The 18,597-nt window shown below is 34.6% G+C and overlaps 1 protein-coding gene across 3 annotated transcripts; it reads right to left on the bottom strand.

Moving 5' to 3' along the window:
* Positions 1-2,913: 2,913 nt before the first annotated feature.
* On the bottom strand, positions 2,914-13,521 carry LOC130589366 (putative disease resistance RPP13-like protein 1). 3 transcript variants are annotated; one of them, XM_057392448.1, is made up of 7 exons: positions 12,905-13,521; positions 6,863-10,734; positions 6,325-6,392; positions 4,771-4,861; positions 4,065-4,314; positions 3,708-3,859; positions 2,914-3,424 (listed from the first exon to the last, which is right to left on the bottom strand). In XM_057392448.1, exons 2-3 carry the CDS (start codon positions 10,503-10,505, stop codon positions 6,337-6,339), a joined length of 3,699 nt encoding a protein of 1,232 aa, XP_057248431.1. In that variant the 5' UTR covers positions 10,506-10,734; positions 12,905-13,521; the 3' UTR covers positions 2,914-3,424; positions 3,708-3,859; positions 4,065-4,314; positions 4,771-4,861; positions 6,325-6,336. The 3 variants fall into 3 exon arrangements, 2 of the variants coding, with proteins under 2 accessions (XP_057248431.1, XP_057248432.1); XR_007270910.2 differs by lacking the exon at positions 6,863-10,734 and having other exon boundaries at positions 12,905-13,463; XM_057392449.1 differs by lacking the exon at positions 4,065-4,314.
* Between the last annotated feature and the right edge of the window lie 5,076 nt (positions 13,522-18,597).

The following is an 18,597-nucleotide window of genomic DNA, read 5'->3' as shown; positions in this document are numbered from 1 at the left end:
AATAATTAATAAAAGAGTTTTTTGTCAGAAACAACCTTTTATAAGTGTCATTTTTTTAGAAACAACCTTATAATTTTTTTTTTGAAAAACAACCTTTAAACTCATTTTTTTTGTAAGATCAGACCTGGTGGCTATTTTCCGGCATTGACTGGGATTTTCCGGCCTTGACTTTTTTTTACCCCCCTCCCTCTCTTTTATTTTACGTTGATATTAATTTTCCCTCCAATTTCATTCTTAAAACCCACCCTATTTCAAAACCAACACACCCTATTTTTCTCTCTCCTCTCTTTGGAACTGTAGAGGCATTGAGACCTTGGCTACTGTGATTGAATGCTTCTGTGCAATAGCAAATAAGAGCCATTAAACTTCCCATGCTGTAATTTCTCTCTCTTCAGTAAATTACTTCTCTTTTTCTTCAGTAATTCTCTCTCTCTCTTAATTGGACATTTTTCTCTTCTTTTTGCTAATTTTGGTGATTGTGTGTTTTTCTTTTTTGTGTGATGAAAATAACAGATTAAGTTCAAAGGAATGTCCTAATTCAATTGATAAGATAAGCCCTAATTCAATTCAAAAGATAACCCTAAATGTTATGAACAAGAAGAAATTAATTGTGATGAAAAATCATAAACTTACCAATTGAAGAACCCTAAAATAGAGCACGCCAGATTTAGGGATTTTGGTTGGGGAATTTTCAAATTTGGGGTTAATGAGGAAGAGAGAGAAGAAATAGTTATATAAGGGTGGATTATAAGAATGAAATTGGAGGAAAAGTTAATACCAAGTAAAATAAAAGAGAGGGAAGGGGGGTAAAAATAAAGTCAAGGCCGGAAAATCTCGGTCAATGCCGGAAAATAAGCACCAGGTCTGATTTTACAAAAAAAATTGAGTTTAAAGGTTGTTTTTGACAAAAAAAAATTTATAAGGTTGTTTCTGACAAAATGACACTTATAAAAGGTTGTTTCTGACAAAAAACTCTTAATAAAAAGTGGATGACATGAGTGAATAAAAATGAGAAAGTAGCTAGATGAAATATGTTAACAAGAATAGAAAATGCAACCGTGTAGATTATAAAAGGAAACAGACCAAAAAGAAAAATGTGTAGGTTAAAAATAAATAGATGGAGTATAGCTTTTTTTTTTACTATTACTAGGAAAGATAATTGGTCTGAATACCAACCTCTGCTAAGCTACTAGCTTATAAGATACCAACTCAAAAGTAAATGTCCCAACATATTATTGGGATGAGGATCTGAATCCTGAACAATTCCCCTCAATTCAGGATGGTACTCCACCGAGCTACCACCTCTCCTTCGATGGATTATAGCATTAATACAAAATAACTCTTTTTTCACGAGTGAGTTATGTATTATCACACAAATTAAAAAGGTTCGGGTGTGGAAAAGTATTCATTGAGTCTCGAAATACTTTGTTTCATAGGCTCTTAGATAGTTGATAGTTTGACACATCTTTTACCTAGTATTACTTGATCTAGTGGTTTGGTTTGTATTTCATAATTTTGAGGTTGTGGGATCAAATCCCACTAGAGGCACTTTGAGGATGAAGATTTTTTCTTACCATTTCCTCTACTCCCAAAGGGCCTTGCCTGCAAACTTGGGACGGGTTGACCTATGTGAGATTCTGGTTCAGGACATCTTCTCCTTAAGTACCTTTAAAAATAAAGTTTGACACATCTTTTAATAAGAATGAAAGATTTGGTGAACAAGTATGGGTCTCAAACTCTCAATATTTAAGGAAATAATAGAAATATTGTTATTAAAAATTAAGGTCGTCTAATAAGGCGTGCGAATCGACCAACATAAAAAGTCTTAATTTTAATTTTTTTTTTTAGCCATATGTTTCAAACCCATGCTTTATTTTGTCAAAAATAGTCTAACAATGTTATACTTTGTAAAATACATTAGTTATAATTTTACAATCTATGCATAATATTTTTATGTTTAAGGCCCAAACTTATAATTAATACAGGGCCCTCCAAAATTTTAAGACGGTCTTGCTAGAAATAGATGAAGCAAATACATTGAGCCGGAGGAAGTAGTAGATATATAAATAATTCTTCCTCTATTTCAATATACTTGCAACAATACTTTAAGTTTCACACTTGGCTACTTGCTAAGGTACTTTGACCATAAATATCTTTAAATAACAATGAATTTTATTAAAAGTTTAATAGGATGTTGAATCAAATTACCATTACCCAAACAAAAGAAATAGTCATGAGGAACTTTGAATCCAAAAAAAAAAGGTGTTATACTTTATTTGTTTTTATTTACTTGTAATATTGGAGCATAAATTTCAAAAAAATAGATGAGAGATTAAAAATAAAATAAATAAATAAATAAAAGAGAGAACTCCATACGATAGGAGAGAAAAAAAATGAAAATATATTGTCAAAAATATCAATATTGTAAAAACTATGTAACTATGTTCTTCCTATTTACTATTTAGAATCTTGACGCTATTCATAATTAAAGAGAATCTTTTAAATTATTTTCAACATATGATAAAAAATATATATAGTCATGTGAGGTCTTGTTTAATTCGTCTCAATGAATATTATATTAATATTTAATCATTATAATTTTTACTAATACACGATGAAAGATATTTAAGGTCAAAATAGAAAGAAAAAAAATATATTAATAAGCAAGAAGCCTAGAAGAAAACGGGACAAAAAAGTTTCTGAACAGGCACTCAAGAAAAATTTCCAATATCATACCAAACTGTAGAACAAGATTTGATAGAACCCAATCAATCAACTGTCCTATGTTTGATATATGCGAAAGGTTTAACCAAGTTTGAATAAGTGCAAATTTAGGCCATGTTTGGAAACTCAAACTTTAGACACTAGTTGTGTGGCCTCAAGTAAAATGTTACAGCATATTAAGTTTAACACTACAATGAAAATTTTCAACCATGACATAAGAATATTTGAACCAAAGCAAAATCTACCTAATCTGAAATTTGATCACCAAAAGATGGAAAGACTAGAGCTCCTCAAGCTCACATATTGTTAAGTGTGCAAGTCTAACCAAGTACTCCCTCTGTTTTTTTTTATCATTCCTACTTTGACTTTGCACGTTTGCCAATGCACGTTTTAAAACTTAAATATCTTTCATTATATATTAGTAAAAATTATAACGATTGAATTTTAATAAAGTACTAATTGAGACGAATCAAACAAGACCCCACATGACTATGTTTTTTCTTATAAATTGAGAACATTTGAGAAGATTCTCTCTATGCATAAATAGTGTCAAGATTCTAAGTGGGAAAGATAAAAAAAACCAGAGGGAGTAAATTTTAATACACAGCCTTAACAGGCATTAACTAACTAGAGTCCTTGCCTTCTCTGCCCTCTTTAAACTTTTATGTACTCCCCTTCCAGCACAGTATCTGCTGTCCTCCTGAAGAAGCATTACAATAGAAAACAAAATTAACAAAAATAATAAACCATATTAAAATCTTGACAACATTGTATCATCAAAATGTCACAACACAGATATAGTTATACTTACTATATTCAACAGAGAAGAAAAAAGAATTCAGAGTCAAAAAGAGAATTAGATGACTTGATTACTTGTTAATTAATTTGTACAAAAAATTGTGAGAAATTAAATATCTATTAGCACCTAGAATTCAATATGAGCAATGTATCTAAAACACAACAGGAGTTCCAAACTTCATTACCTTTTCATATTCATCTAGCCAATTTTCTTCCTCGACTGCAAGTTTCCACTTCTCACCTCTATCGAGTATATCTTTCCTGCTCTGTGCTGCTTCTTTAGCTTGTCTTGATTGATCATCCATAAGAAAGAGCATCTCAGACAAATCTACCTTGCCTGCGAAGCCATGTGAGGACAACAAATTAACAATTACTATAATCATAGCACAACTTCTTGCGCAACAATCCCCACGAAACTCATTGATGAAGAAACACAAAGAATGCAAGCCTAGGACATAGGGCGAAACTAGAATGGAGAGAATCAAAGAGTTGACGCCAAAGCATTCACTGCAGATACTTTTTGAAGATATCAAATGACAGACCGTTTCATTCTGAAGCTCTTCAAGATGTGATTTACGTTTGGCCAGCCTTTGCAAGATTAAGTCCTTTCCTCAACTAGACGCTCAGCATTACTAATAAACTGATATATCATTCCCTGCTACCTCACCGCATATTGGAATTATCTTGGAGTCAGTTTCAGGGAATTCTTTAACTCTTTGCTGTTTCTTTGATCTCAGATTTTCCAGGACAGGTTTTATAGAAGATAGTTTGCTCTCTTAGAATACGCTTTTCCTTCAAAAGAAGATAGAAAGATGTAAATGATAAACACCTAATATATAGTTTATCATGTGCAGCTCACATGTTCATTTACTAGTTGACACCTAGGCATCTTGGATCACGTGAGAATCATTCTAGGGATTGGTATTGTAATATTTCTTTTCCTAGTATAAAAGGCTGCATAGGTCAGCTTGTAATACTTTCATAAACACATCAAAAATACAACGAGGAGCCGCCATTTGAGCTACCTACCTTTGCTCCAATCTTCTGCATTTATTCGCATTCATTACAGCAGATTTCGCCAAACTCTTTTCATAAATTTGTTTACAAAAGAAAATATTGAACATCTTGCAAGAAATTTCAAGGAGACAAGAACAAAAAACTCTAATTAACTAACACAGCTTATGAGCTGAAGTTCAAACGGATTAACATAATTATTAGGATAACCAACAGCTAGCATTTTTTCAATACCTGAAATCAGCAGATGTTACCACTACTATTCTATGCCTATCAGCACCTTGACACCCCATAACTTGAGCAAACAGTTACACTCGAAGAGCATCTGCAATTGCAATTTGCAAGAGATGACATCAGTTACACTAATTATCTAAGTGTTATGCATCAAGTATACTGCTTACATGAAGAGTATCTGCAACTGCAAGAGATGACATTAGTTAAATTAATTATCTAAGTTTTATACTCTTAATTTACAGATGCCACATAAACACCCTCCAGAAACCTTCCTAAGTAGCTTTGTTTTGATTAATGACGCATTATGTGGCTCAATTTTGCTGCAATTTATTAGTCATGATAAATAAGTAATGCTATTGCTAGTTAGTGGTCTATATCTGTAATATTCTAAAAGCTCTTCTACACTACTATGAAAATTCATTAGTCATTACCATATAATCAAACAATTAATTAGGAATTCTTTTGGCAAGTAATATGTGATGGAGGAAATAATTACTTATAAGTTATAGAATGTTGAAAAACAACATATCTAAGGCTGAGAAAAGAAATTGAAGAGCAAAATTTAGGAGAAACTATCCCGCCTTCTGTTTTGTCGAAATACAACATTAGTAAATAAATTTCTAGGGATAAATTTGTTTAGAAGCCATAGAGCAAGCTTAGTATACATAAATAACTCTATACAAACTTTGGCAATACTCTGATGATATATCAGCTCTGAATCAGTGAATGTAGGTTGAAAATACCAGGCGAAGTAAGCAATTGTGTGTTATCACATACAAGTACTTCCACTATAACTTAATTAGCGTGAGTTGTGAGTTCCTCTCTAGAAACCTTGCCATACATCACAGACTGTTCCCAACAAGTGATGTGTTCTACTATACCTCAAGATCATAATATGTTATATATGTGTAAAAGCACATAAGTTGGATTTTATTTTTCGCAAGATTACATTACTCATGATTTTCATCTAAAAGTATTAACATTGCTACATTAGTTCTTTTCTGAATGGGCTCTCTGCTCAAGATGAGAAAGCATCAGCAACTCAATTACATATTACAGGCAAAACCCGTCTATTTAGGAATTGCTTGCACTGAACAGATTTGATATTTAGGGTATCTTTTCCTTCTGTTACAATCATCAACATGTTTGCACCTTACTGTTTTATCATCTTTAATAGAAATATCGAAAAACATTGGAAAAAAGCAAAAATGTTTAGGAAACATAAGCATATATAAGAACAAATAATGATAACATATTCATAATAGTATATCAAGGAAGCAAATAGGAAAGGTTGAGAGATTTCAAAATCTAAAGGCTTAACAATGACCGCTGAAGAAAAAACAAGCTTATGAAAAGTACAGGTAAGTTCTTCCTTTGAGAACCCATTTTTACTCTTTGATCAAGCAGGGGTAAACTTTGCATATACTGCTAGCAAAAAATAAATGGATCCAATGATATAATATTTGCTTAAGAATATCATAGATCCCAAGTCTACGTCTCAAAATATGAACCCAACAAAATGGAATATGCCAATATGGATAAGAACTACTATACCAGAAGTGATGATCATAGCGAGCACAATACTCTGAGACTGTCTAACTCCATTAAGACATTGAAGTAGTCTGCAGGAAAAACGAGAAAACATCAACAATTCAGCTTCAGAAGCACCCAACTAACCAGAAATCACATACAAGATTATGGAGCACAGTATAAAAGCACAGAAAGGCACCATAGGCACATAATTGATAGCAAAAAAAACCTGTCTGTTGCATGTAGCCATGTAATAAACAGAATTGATTTATAGACTACAGTTTCATTCTGTCAAGTCATCAACAAAATAAACTGCTTAATTACATTTTTATCATCATTGATAAAAAAAACATGAAAACCTTGTTGGAAAAGCAAAAAGACACACAAGTGATAGTTATGTAAACTTATTGTAATCATGCATATATAGTAACAGTTAAGGCAGGGAGTATAATATATTGTGCCTCTAATTCCAGCTGACTTCATTTCATTTCTTGAATAGCATTTACAAGGTTGCATAAAAAGACACACAAGTGAATGTGAAAGAATGAAGAATGGTACATACTTTGTAGCGTGTACTTGCCACCTTTATAAAGTATACGGCCTTTGGGATCTCTTTCCAAATGCTGCTCTATTAAATCAGACACTCCATAAATGTGTACAATTTTAAGCTGTGGAGGAAGGCCATTGTTACCGAAGGATTCAAACTTGGGGCAACTCCATATAGTGATTTTATTCAGGCTGGGGAGGGTGGAACAACATAGTGTTTTCAAATTTGAGAAACCATGGATTTCTAATCTAGTCAAGGAAGAGGGAAGACAGAGATCTGGACCCGGGATGCACTCTACTGTGTCATCTATAATGGAGCTGCCTTCTACATTTGTAAGTAAAAGATCTTGAAGAGAAGTTAGAATGTGCAATCCCGCCTCTCGTATCGGTTTCTCTATATAATTAGTGATTGAAAGCTTACTTAGGTTCCTGGGAAAAAATCCTGTTTTTGAAAAGTAGCAGAATTTCGGGCAATTTACAAGGCTGAGATATTCAAGCGACGTAAAGTCGCCAACAAAATATTTCAAATTTTGGAAACCGCTGATGTATAATGTAGACAAGAAAGACGGGAGAGATAGAAATTCAGCTGAGTCTGCACAGCTGCCTACATTTTCCAGCCAAAGATAATGAAGTGAAGGGAGGAGGTGCAATCCCCACTCTCGTACTGGCTGCTGCTTTATGTTTACTTCCTCAATTCTAATTTTCTTCAGGTTTTTGGGTAAACCTCCTCCTGGAAAACATTGGATTTTGGGACACTCTCGAATTCTTAATTCTTCGAGCGAGGTAAAATTGTGCATATCACCGTCACCAGAGAGACCTTCCATATTTTTGCAGAAGTTGAACTCAAGGTATTCTAAAGCTGGGAGGAGCAGATTCGGTGGTAATGACACGAAACTAGGACAATAATTAATAGTTAATTTGATGAGATAGGCGAGTTGAGATGGAGCCTGTGGGGATGGTGTAAGTGATGACACTGAATCTTGTATGGAAATTGAAGCAACTTCATCTGATGATACTGCTTCTCCTCTTGATCCCACACCCCAAGATGATGATGACGAGTAGTCTAATTTTTGAAATTCAACAACCTCTAGCTTCTTGCAATTACCAATTTTCAAATTTTGAAGCGTCAAGGGAATCTTAGTAATGGCAACGAGAGACTCACAATCCTCAAACTCCAATTTTTCAAGACAACTGGAGGAAGTGGATTTCTCGAATTCCACCGATTTTAATTCATCGCACATTTGAATTCTCACCTGTCGAAACGTTGAGGGTATCTGGGAAATAGTACTGAGAAAATGGCAACTAAATACGTGGAGTTCTCCATGAAGGTGAGGGCTATACCTAGGAAAGCCTACGATTTCCGAAATAGAACTAAGAATCATCATTTTTGAACAGAAACTGGCATCTGCACTAGTAGACAATACTCTGCATCTGTGTACCTTCAACTCCTCTAGCAAAGGAAGGCTTGGAAGTGAGATACTCAGATCCTTACAACTTACGATTTTCAGTATTTTGAGAGAAGGCATATGCGGAGGTAGATCACCTTGCAGTGATTCACAATACTCAACTAAAAGATCTTCAAGGCAGGGGAATGCCCTATTGTTGTCAACTGCTGAGTGCACCCACTTCTCCCAATTTTTCATTTCCCTAAACAATAGACGTTTCAAAGCCTTAAAAGGAACTGATGAACGATCGGGAGCGCCATAAAATTCCTCACCTACCTGCTTAATACCTTCCATGCCTTCAACCTTAAGATCTGTCAATAACGGTAGCTGCCCTAGTGGAGGCAACCTTTCACATCTCGTACAATTCACCAGCTTTATGTGAACCATGTTCTTGAAAGAGACATCTCCCAACCAAGCTGGCAATGTCAATCCCCTATACCCCTTTAACTTACACTTTTTAATGGAAGTGTGAGGCTTCAGCTGCTCTACCACGCCTCTTATAGTGTTCTCATCGACCCCATCTTGTTGCGACACATCTTTAATACTACAAGGATTAACATTATTCCATATTAAATGCAATTCATCCAGACAGTGTTTCTTATGCAATTGTGCTTCCTCTGCATCCTCAACCCTTGTCACATTTTCTAGTCCAAATATGGCTAGTTCGCCGTGGAGATTATTCAAGTTCCTCAGCTCATTTATCCTGGACCCACCCTCAGCTCCCAACACAAACCTATTTAAAGCCTGCAGGCTAATCAAACTCCTTATTCCCAGTGGCATCTCTTTCAAAGAGGTCATTATAATGTGCAAAAGGCGAAGTTTTACCAGAAACCCAACATGTGGGACCTCCTCAAGATTATAACACCAATCCAACTTCAGTGTTTGGAGGTTGAAGAGTCTGCTAATTGATTTTGGCAACACTTTTATTTTTCCTGATCTGATCGAGAGAAATCGCAACTGTTTCAGACCACCTATACACTCCGGCAACTCTTCAATTATTTCCGAATCGAGGTGTAGAAAGCGTACATATTCAAATTTTTGGAGGAAATCCAGAATTTTGATATTTGGATTGTCATCAAACATCTTAAAAGTTCGCAATTGAGAAGCAGAAAGTTGATTTCCCAATGTTCCATCTGAAGAATACTTTGTGATACACAAATGGCGAGTTCTTTTAAGATCACTTGGCATATTTCCAGGGCCAATTATACAACATAGGTCCACTGCAGCCCATTGAGCCATATCATGGATTAGATCATGCATAATGAACAGATCTTCTTCTCCACAATCTTTCTCAATTAATGACCTATCGACTAGATCAAGGAAGTAGTTGCGACCTATATCTTCCATTCTAGACGTTTTATTTTCTGTTAGAAACCCCTGAGCCATCCATTGTAAGACAATAAACTCCTCAGAAAATTGCGTATCTTTGGGAATTATGGACATATAAGCAAAGATATGCTTTAGATGAGGTGGCAGATGACGGTAACTCAACATCAGTGCTGGTAAAAGACCATTCTTCTGACTCCAAAGACTGCTATCTAGTATCTCTTGGCGCTGCCTCTTATCCATTGTACTTTTCAAGAGACCTGCTAGAGTTTTCACAGCCAAAGGCAATCCTTTGCACTTCTCAATAATATCATCTTGCATCTCAACAAGGTCAGGATTGTGACCTGCATGCTGCTGAAATAGATGCCAAGAATCCTCATTGGACAATGCTTCTAAATTGACGACATTGCCATGGATCCGATCTTTAATCATCATCCTTGCTATCATCACATTTCGTGTAGTCATTATAACTCTACTCCCTTTTGCCCCGTCTCGGAAAGGTGCCTGTAGCTGGTGCCAGTCAGCATAATTCTCACTCCAAACGTCATCAAGAACGATCAAGAACTTTTTGTCTGTTAGCACTTGCTTCAACTTTTCTTGAGCTTGATTTAGGCTAATAGAGGCATCAACAGTTTCATAAGAGACAGAGTTGATGATTGCTATGGTTATGCGTGTTACATCAAACACATCTGACACACACACCCAAGCCTTGAGAATAAAGTGACCCTTGACTTGCTTCTCATCGTTGTATACGTACTGTGCAAGAGTCGTCTTCCCAATGCCTCCCATTCCAACAATAGGAATCACAACATAATTCTCCGAACTCTGTTGATCTTCTGCTAGTAACTGTTGAATTATCTCATCCTTCCTTCCTGTTATCTCTGCCATAAACCACTCGCTCACCTAATAAAGAACTTGTTTCTCGACTGCGTTGAGAAGATTCAGCTTGTTGCGTCTGCTGCGGCATGGCATGTATTGCTGAGAGACCAGAAAACGGTAGCAGCAGCTGAAGATCGTGCAACCGTTCTGTAATGCCATCCAGCCTTGATGGAATGCTGGCAATGGGGTTGAACAGTGTGGAGACACTTTCTGCAGCTCTACCAATAATGTTTTTCACCTGAATTCAGATATTAATATTGCAACTAGTTATTAGGCCCGGGCTATGCCCCGGGTAATATTAAAATTTCATTTATTAATACTTTAGGATAATAAAGTTAAATACAACTTAGTACTAATGGATTACATGAGATCTCGGGATCAAACTCTACACTATGCAATTTCTTAATTTTTTTATTGTACATGGATTACATGAACTAAAACTCCCTAGGGAGAGCGCCAAGTGGCACATTTTCTTGTTTTCGCACGCCTTTTAATATATTTGTATAGATGTAATTGGAAACTGCAAGGTATTTTCCCCTCAAAAAAAAAAAGAAACTGCAAGGTATTTTATCTTGCGCTCATTCAACTTCAAACATAAAACGTAGATGAGAAAGATCTCAAATACTCTATGTACTAATGGATATCTTGGGCTAAAAAATAAAACCCGTTAGATTCAACTTTTTTGCTATTTATATTAATTTCTCAATCATCTAAAGAATAGTACTATATTGGAAGTGTTATTTATTTATTTATTACGAGCTTGACTTTTCATTTTTACTCCCTCTCTTATTTACTACTAATCGGGTTTCGTCCACTTTTTAAGAAATGAAAAAATGGTGTGGTAAGATAAAAGGACCCATATGGGTGAGTAGCTAATATTTAAGAATTAATGAGAGTTTTAGTCTGAAAATGGAAATTCAATCCATTTTGTCTAGCTTTTATACCAAAAGGAGAATCATTGCATTTAATATAAAACTAATTAAGATAGTTTTAAATTAATCTACATACTTTTCTTTTTGGTCTGTTTATTTTTAATCTACATATTTTATTTTTGATAACATATAACATCTCCTTTGTCCTCTTTTTTCACTTTCTTCTCTTTTTGATCTGTCATCCACTTTTTAATATTTTAATCCACTTTTTAGTTTCTATGTCACTTTTCAGTTTCTCTCTCCATCTTTTTAGTTTATCTCTCATACTTTGTATTTTTTTCTTGGTTCTCTCCCAAAGTGCGGACAGATTTTTCTAGGCAAATTACGGAAAAATGTGGAACTAAATATGAAAATGGGAACTATATTTTGGGACACCCAAAATGGAAATGGGAACTATATTTTGGGACGGAGGGAGTAGTTTTTTTCTTCTTTTTCCTTTAAAATAAAATGAAAGAGCAATAAATATACCTTGGGATGTAGGGATGGCAAATGGGCGGGGCGGATGCGGATACCCCTAAATCCACACCCACCTCCACCTAAATTTTTCATACCCACCACCTACCCGCCAACCATGGCGGGTACAAGTTTCCATATCCACCTCCGCCCACGCGGATATAAGGTTATACCCACATCCGCTCCACCACCCAAGTGGATATCCATTACCCACTTATACCCCCCATCACCTAGGTGGATTTTCCACCCGCCCACCTGATTTATTTTCTATATATAACCTATTACATAAATTAATTATTAGAAACACCCATTTCAAAGAAAAAAAGTACACATTCTTAGTATTCATATTTCTTAATTATTTTTTACAATTTTATAGATTTATGAACATAATTCTTTATTTTATAAAGGGTAAATTAGTAAATATTATACGGGGCGGGCGGATATGGGGCGGGGCGGGCGGATTTGGGGCGGATGTGACCTCATATCCACCACCTAGCCACCACCCATGGCGGATTTGACTTTTCGTATCCATACCCACCCACTACCCACCAAAGTTATATCCATACCCGTCCCAACTGGGGCGGATGCGGTGCGAAACCCGCCAAATTATACCCACCTGCCATCCCTATTGGGATGGTGTAAAACAATAAATAGGGGCACATATTTTAAAAGAAAGTAGGGGTATTTTGGAAAGTTTTATGTAGAAATGAAGGATAGTTTAGTCCAAACAAATTGATAAAAAAGAAACAGGCACAACATTTTGGGACACCCAAAGAAGAATGCAAGCACTATATTATGGGACGGAAGGAGTAGAATCCAACTTATCAGTTCTCCCCCTCAAAAAAAAAAAAAAACTTATCAGTTCTAAATTCTAATAGTTTTTTAATGCTTTATTTCTAGTAGATTAACTACCTACCGGATCTATGTAACATTGCCGGTGAAATATATTATAAAATGTTATGATTATAGATACCATTAGATTGGACTATTAAAAGTAGAATTCATTAGCAGAGGGAGACAAACCATATAATTTGTTGATGAGCCGAGGAGATGAGAGACATGATTAGTAGTATTGAGTTGATGATCATTATTATCATCTTCCTGATCCATTTTCTCCAATTCATAAACATGAGCTTGAGTAGCTAACTCGTCCAAGATATCTTCCAAGTCAAGAGCTATGTCTTGAAGATCCGCCTTCAATGGCCGGACAACCTCATCATCGATCTGCTTCTGCTCGGCAGACCTTAGCAGAGTTTCCATGACAGTCAGCTGATCTTTGCACTTTTTGATAGTTTTTGGTAAATTTTCACCACCAAAAAGTTTCAAGAACCCACTTATTACTCCAGGAGACATCAGCTGCTGAAACAGTGCTTGAAGAAACGCAGAGAAGATGGTCTCACCTATAGTCATCTTTGAATTACTCTCAAATGCAAAATGGAAAATCAAACTCAGATTTTTATTTTTTTTGTGATAGAAGCAAGTAACACCACTCTACTCACTTCTTCTTCAGTAAAGTAGATGAAGAATTTGATAGAAAAATGGCAGTGCTAAAAGCTTTTTTTCCACTGTGCTTTGGCAAAAATTACCCAAGTAGATGAAGAATTTGAATGAAAAATGTCTCGTCCATACTAAATTACTAATATATGTCTTGTCTTTTGTCTGCCACTATTACAGTATTACTACACGGCTTCTACTATCACATGATACACATCGGTTTTGCTAATAAAGATACACAACGGCTGAATAATTTATTAATTGCTACCAAAATTTTGGATTATTATCTTTGACGCTATTTACCATCTATACATCTATATTAGAAGGCGTGCGTAACAACGTCGATGCGCCACATGGCTCCTGCCACCAGAATTTTGCCACGTGTCCGTTATCCAATAAAGTCAAGTGGTCATTATTTAAAAAATAAATATGCTGAAGCCTGGGCTCGAACCCCTGACCTTATATTGATCCATGTTTCCACAAAATTAAAAATATGTGTTGTAATTAGTTAATGTTGCATCCTTAAAAATAAAGAAATTTGCATGGTCATTAAAATTAATTATGTATGCATGATACCATTTGAAGAGCAGTGTTGACCACTAGTACAACACTACCCCTAGGGAGTTTTAGTTCATGTATGATCTATGTACAATTAAAAAATTTAGAAATTGCGTAGTATAGGGTTTGATCCCGAGACCTCAAGTACATTTACTAAAGTCTTAACCACTAGGCTAAGTTGTATTTATTGTTATTATCATAAAGTATTATATTATTAAATGAAATTTTTTCTTACCCGGGGCATAGCCCGGGCCTAATAACTAGTTATTCACGATTTCACATGCTAATTTTCGCTTCATTCTAGGTTAGTACTTTTGTGATTTTTTTTTTCTCCAGCTCCCCCGTCCTATAATATTTTGGGTGATGTTATATGTAGCTCTTATACATGTCTTAAAATGAAAATAGTTTATGAATTCATGACCAAATTTCACATAATTTGAGGTAATAAACTAGTGAGTGTCTCGGGCGATGTTTCGGGTTGTTTCTTTTCTTAGATTTTTGTCTTGTGAGGAAAAAATTGACCATAATAGTTTATTATCATTAGCATTAATGTGTTTAATATCCAACTACTTGTATAGTCTTTTAATTAGATATAATTGCAAAACCTTATTATATTTTATTTTGAAATATTAATCAAAGATGTTATGTTAGATCAATGGTTAAGCTCTCAAATTTCCTTTCAAACGTCAAACCACACAACATTATTTTTTTATTTGAGAGGTCGTTTGACATGAAAATAGAGCATATGCCTTAGAGTGTTAGAGGAGAGTGCCACATGGCACATAGACGTTCTTATGCACGCCTTTTAATATATTAGTATAGATACTTGATTCAAATTTTTATATCTATTTTAAACTTCTTATACATATAGTCCTAAAGGCTATGTATATCATTTTCCTAATATTTTTTACACTTTTCTTTTTTATCTATTTCAATACACTTTTTACATTTTTATTTTGGGATATGATCCACTATTATTTTAATCATTCTACCTTTTAACTATTGGCCCATATTAGAACTGATCAACTCAGCTCGGCCTGACCAGCCCGATTTTGGACTGATTTTGGGCGGAGTTTTTTGGCCTGCGATCGGGCTCGACCCAATTTTTTTGCTTTGGGCAAGTCAAAAATGACTTTTTAGTCTATTTTTTTATCTGGCCCGATTTTAGCCTAAAAAACCTGCTCATTTAAGTCCGAAATAGCAGGCTTTTGGCACAAAATTTTGGCCCGGCCCATAATCACCTCTAGCCCATACTCTCTCTCCTCCAAATAAAATAATATCACTCTTATTACTTACCAACTCTAACCATGGCCTACATTCTCTATTCTTAAAATAAAATAATACTACTTTTACTAACTACTAACTCCTATCACATCTACTTTTAATAAAATAACAATCGATAACCAAACAACAACTTATATCTAAAACTACATGCCTTGATAAGTGTCAAGAATATTTTAGAGTCAATCCTTGTCCACCAAAGTTAACAAACTTTCAAGAAAAGAGCGAGTACAAACAAACTCCAAAACCATAATAGTTTCTCATCGTGCCACTAAGTAAGCTACACACTTGTCCGATCTTTTGACATGCTTACAATTAAAAATATCAAAAGAAGGAATCAAGGAAAAAATTTCATCATAAATCAAAAATATAGGTGCAGCACCTATACTTCTCTTCTGTACACACCATCAGCGCATCCCCTTCCAATATGATATTAAGGAAGCCAAGCCTTTTTGCTAGCTGAACACCATAGCAAGTAGGCCTTCACCTCCGCCATTTCTACAGACCATTTACCACCCACCTTCATACACCAGTAGCCAAAATTGCACCCATGTGATCATTAACTTCATTATCAGTCTTATCCAGCATTGACCTTTTATTTTCTTCCAAATCTTGCGCATGAGTTGCAAATCCAAATGAGAGTACTAACAAAATAACAATACCACTCAAATTCTCTCTTTTCAAAAGTAATTCAGATATAGTAAATTAGATTCCAAGGTAGAGACAAAGTGAGAATATATTGTCAAAAATGCAAGTTTTAGAACGGAAAATATTGCAAGTAAAAAACAGTGGAACCAAGTGTTGGAATAATGGCTTTAAAAGCCTTATTTAACAAAACTTAAATGGCAATCTCTTAGGATTCCATTGTAAGTGCTATGGCTAGTTGAATTGCTAAAATGCTAACAACTAGTAACCCCCACTTATGAGCCTTAAACATGGCAATAATTCACATTAATATGGAGGTTACAATATTATGTAATAAATTATTATTGTGATTTATGGTACTTGTAACCTTCTCTTGTTGGTTATAAGGTATCCTTATAAATAGGTGTTTGGTCTCTAGTACGTAAGAGAGAATAATTTCATTCATCTATCTTATATTCTCTCTTGAGCAAGAGCTTGTGTGACTCCAATCCCTCACACTCAAGTACATGAGTATGTGGGAGTGATGTTAACCTTGGGGAACGAATCGGCCATAACGTTTTGTACCTTGGACGGACCGAATCTCGTTTTTAAGGCAATGGTTGTAGGCGATGGCATCACATTCCAATTCCATCTTTAATTGTTTTAGGTGATTTCTCCATCACAAAATTTATTGTAGCCTTGATATACCTAATCTTTCCAACAGTTTAAAAACGAGATTCTGTATCAAGGCTATCAATGATATGGTGGAGATTAGAATAAATCCTTTAGAAAAGTTGTGTAACAAATTACGGGGACGGAGAATAATTGGCCTAGATGGTTCAAGATATTTGGTTTCATTGATCCTCAGTTGGTGACCCATCAAAGATGTTGGAAGGGTAGCGGCATGTATTTGTGGATTCGTGCGTACTAAATGATAATTCATACTTGGCAACGTTAAGTGTCCCTCCGAAAAGCTAAGTTTTCCTCTAAACTATTGCTCATATTTTGATAGATCATGATATTTGAGAGTAAATTATATATGTCCTTTGATGGCATTAGTCTCTATACTTAATAATCAATTCAGCAAAATAGATGTAAAGGGAAGTGATCAAGTACATATGGTTTACTAAACCAACTCCCACGAATTTAGGAAAGTTCTCGCTCTAATAATTTATTGTCAAACTCGAAATTTATATATAAAATGTATAATTTGCCCCATGGTTTAGTATTTGACGAGTAATACTTATAATTGCTAGTGTGAGCAACGTGGGGATGAGTTAATACTAGCAATGAGCTATTTTGAGTCTCTTGGACTATGGTATTCTCTCTTAATGTCTTTGGTTGAGTATTAAACAATATGTTCTTTATACATGGTGACGTTTAATACATAGTGAATATTCCACATTAATTTCTAACGTTACAAATTTAATTGTAATGAGTTATTATTGTGGTTCAAATTCTTGAAGTTAAAGTGGTTGGACTTAAAAGTTTTATTTGACTAAAAGACCAAATGATTGATAGTGAGATGAAAATAGACCAAATGTTCTTCTCAAAATTAATAGTGCGTGTTTGACATGGTTTAGAAAAACAATAATGGGTTTTTTATAACAATGCCATTTTTCTTATTTTGAGAAGGTATTGAAGATTCAAAGTCAATTTATTTACGGAGTATGTGAAATATATTTTAGCATGAATCTCTCTTTTAATAAATTAAAGAACTCAAGAGGATGTTGATTTGAGTGAGTATGCTAAAATGACTTTGAATGTGATATGAGTTTTGTAATGCTTTACATAGCATTTATGTGAGAATGATTTGAGTTGTGAAATATTTATGTATTGTATTACATATTAATATGATATAGCTATTTGTGTGAATAACTTGAGTTTGAATTATTCTCACAGTTATTAGTGAACAATTATGATTACTTCATATTTTATATGTACGTTAGAGGAAAGTACAATTGTTATATATTTGCATCCTACAATATATCTATTGTGTATTTGTGTTAGAGTTTTTTGTGATGCAAATGTTTTGATAGAGTTCACTAAAGTTGCTATGTAATTTTAAGGATCATATATAAAATGGTTTATAAAATGAAGATTATATACTGAGTTGATTGTATAAATTGTCCCATTATTGTATTTTGTGTTCTAAATTTGGTGGAAATAATAGCAGGTTTCCAAAGTACTTTTTGACCATTTGTGTCATTGTAGGTGAACACATTGGTTTGAGAATCCATGCTTGATTGTGGTTGTATTTTCCTTAATGGAAATTTATGGCAAGGAAAGCTTTGTACTATGGAAAAAAGTTGGGACAAATCTTGATCCTTAAAAATTATTGAGATGTCGAGGGGGATAGGCTTGAGCCCACTTGGTATGGTAATAAGCATTACATTACCTATCCCTATGGCATACATACATTGTAATGCTTATATGAGGTTTGAGTCATTGAACTCTTAATGGATCTAATACCCCTTGTGGTAGGTGCTATTTGATATGCACTTAAGGGATCCACCGTTGTATGATGGTTGAGTTTAAGTTCTTAAACTCTTAATGAATCCATAGCCCAAAACATGGGTGGTCCTATATGAGATGGACTTGATGGAGTCACCGCTTTTTATGAGGTTGAGCAAATTGCTCTTAATGAATCTATGATCATTGTGGGGTGCTAATAATGAGAAGCATTTGACAAGTTATGTGAAACTTTCTTAACCCCATGATACTTTGTTCGATTTTAGTGCTGTTGAGATGCACTAATA

Source organism: Beta vulgaris, chromosome 2 (assembly GCF_026745355.1).
Source record: "Beta vulgaris subsp. vulgaris cultivar EL10 chromosome 2, EL10.2, whole genome shotgun sequence".
In the NCBI taxonomy this organism is placed as follows: domain Eukaryota; kingdom Viridiplantae; phylum Streptophyta; class Magnoliopsida; order Caryophyllales; family Amaranthaceae; genus Beta; species Beta vulgaris.
Note: the sequence above shows the minus strand (reverse complement) of the source record. Positions and strands in the feature narration are given on the sequence as shown.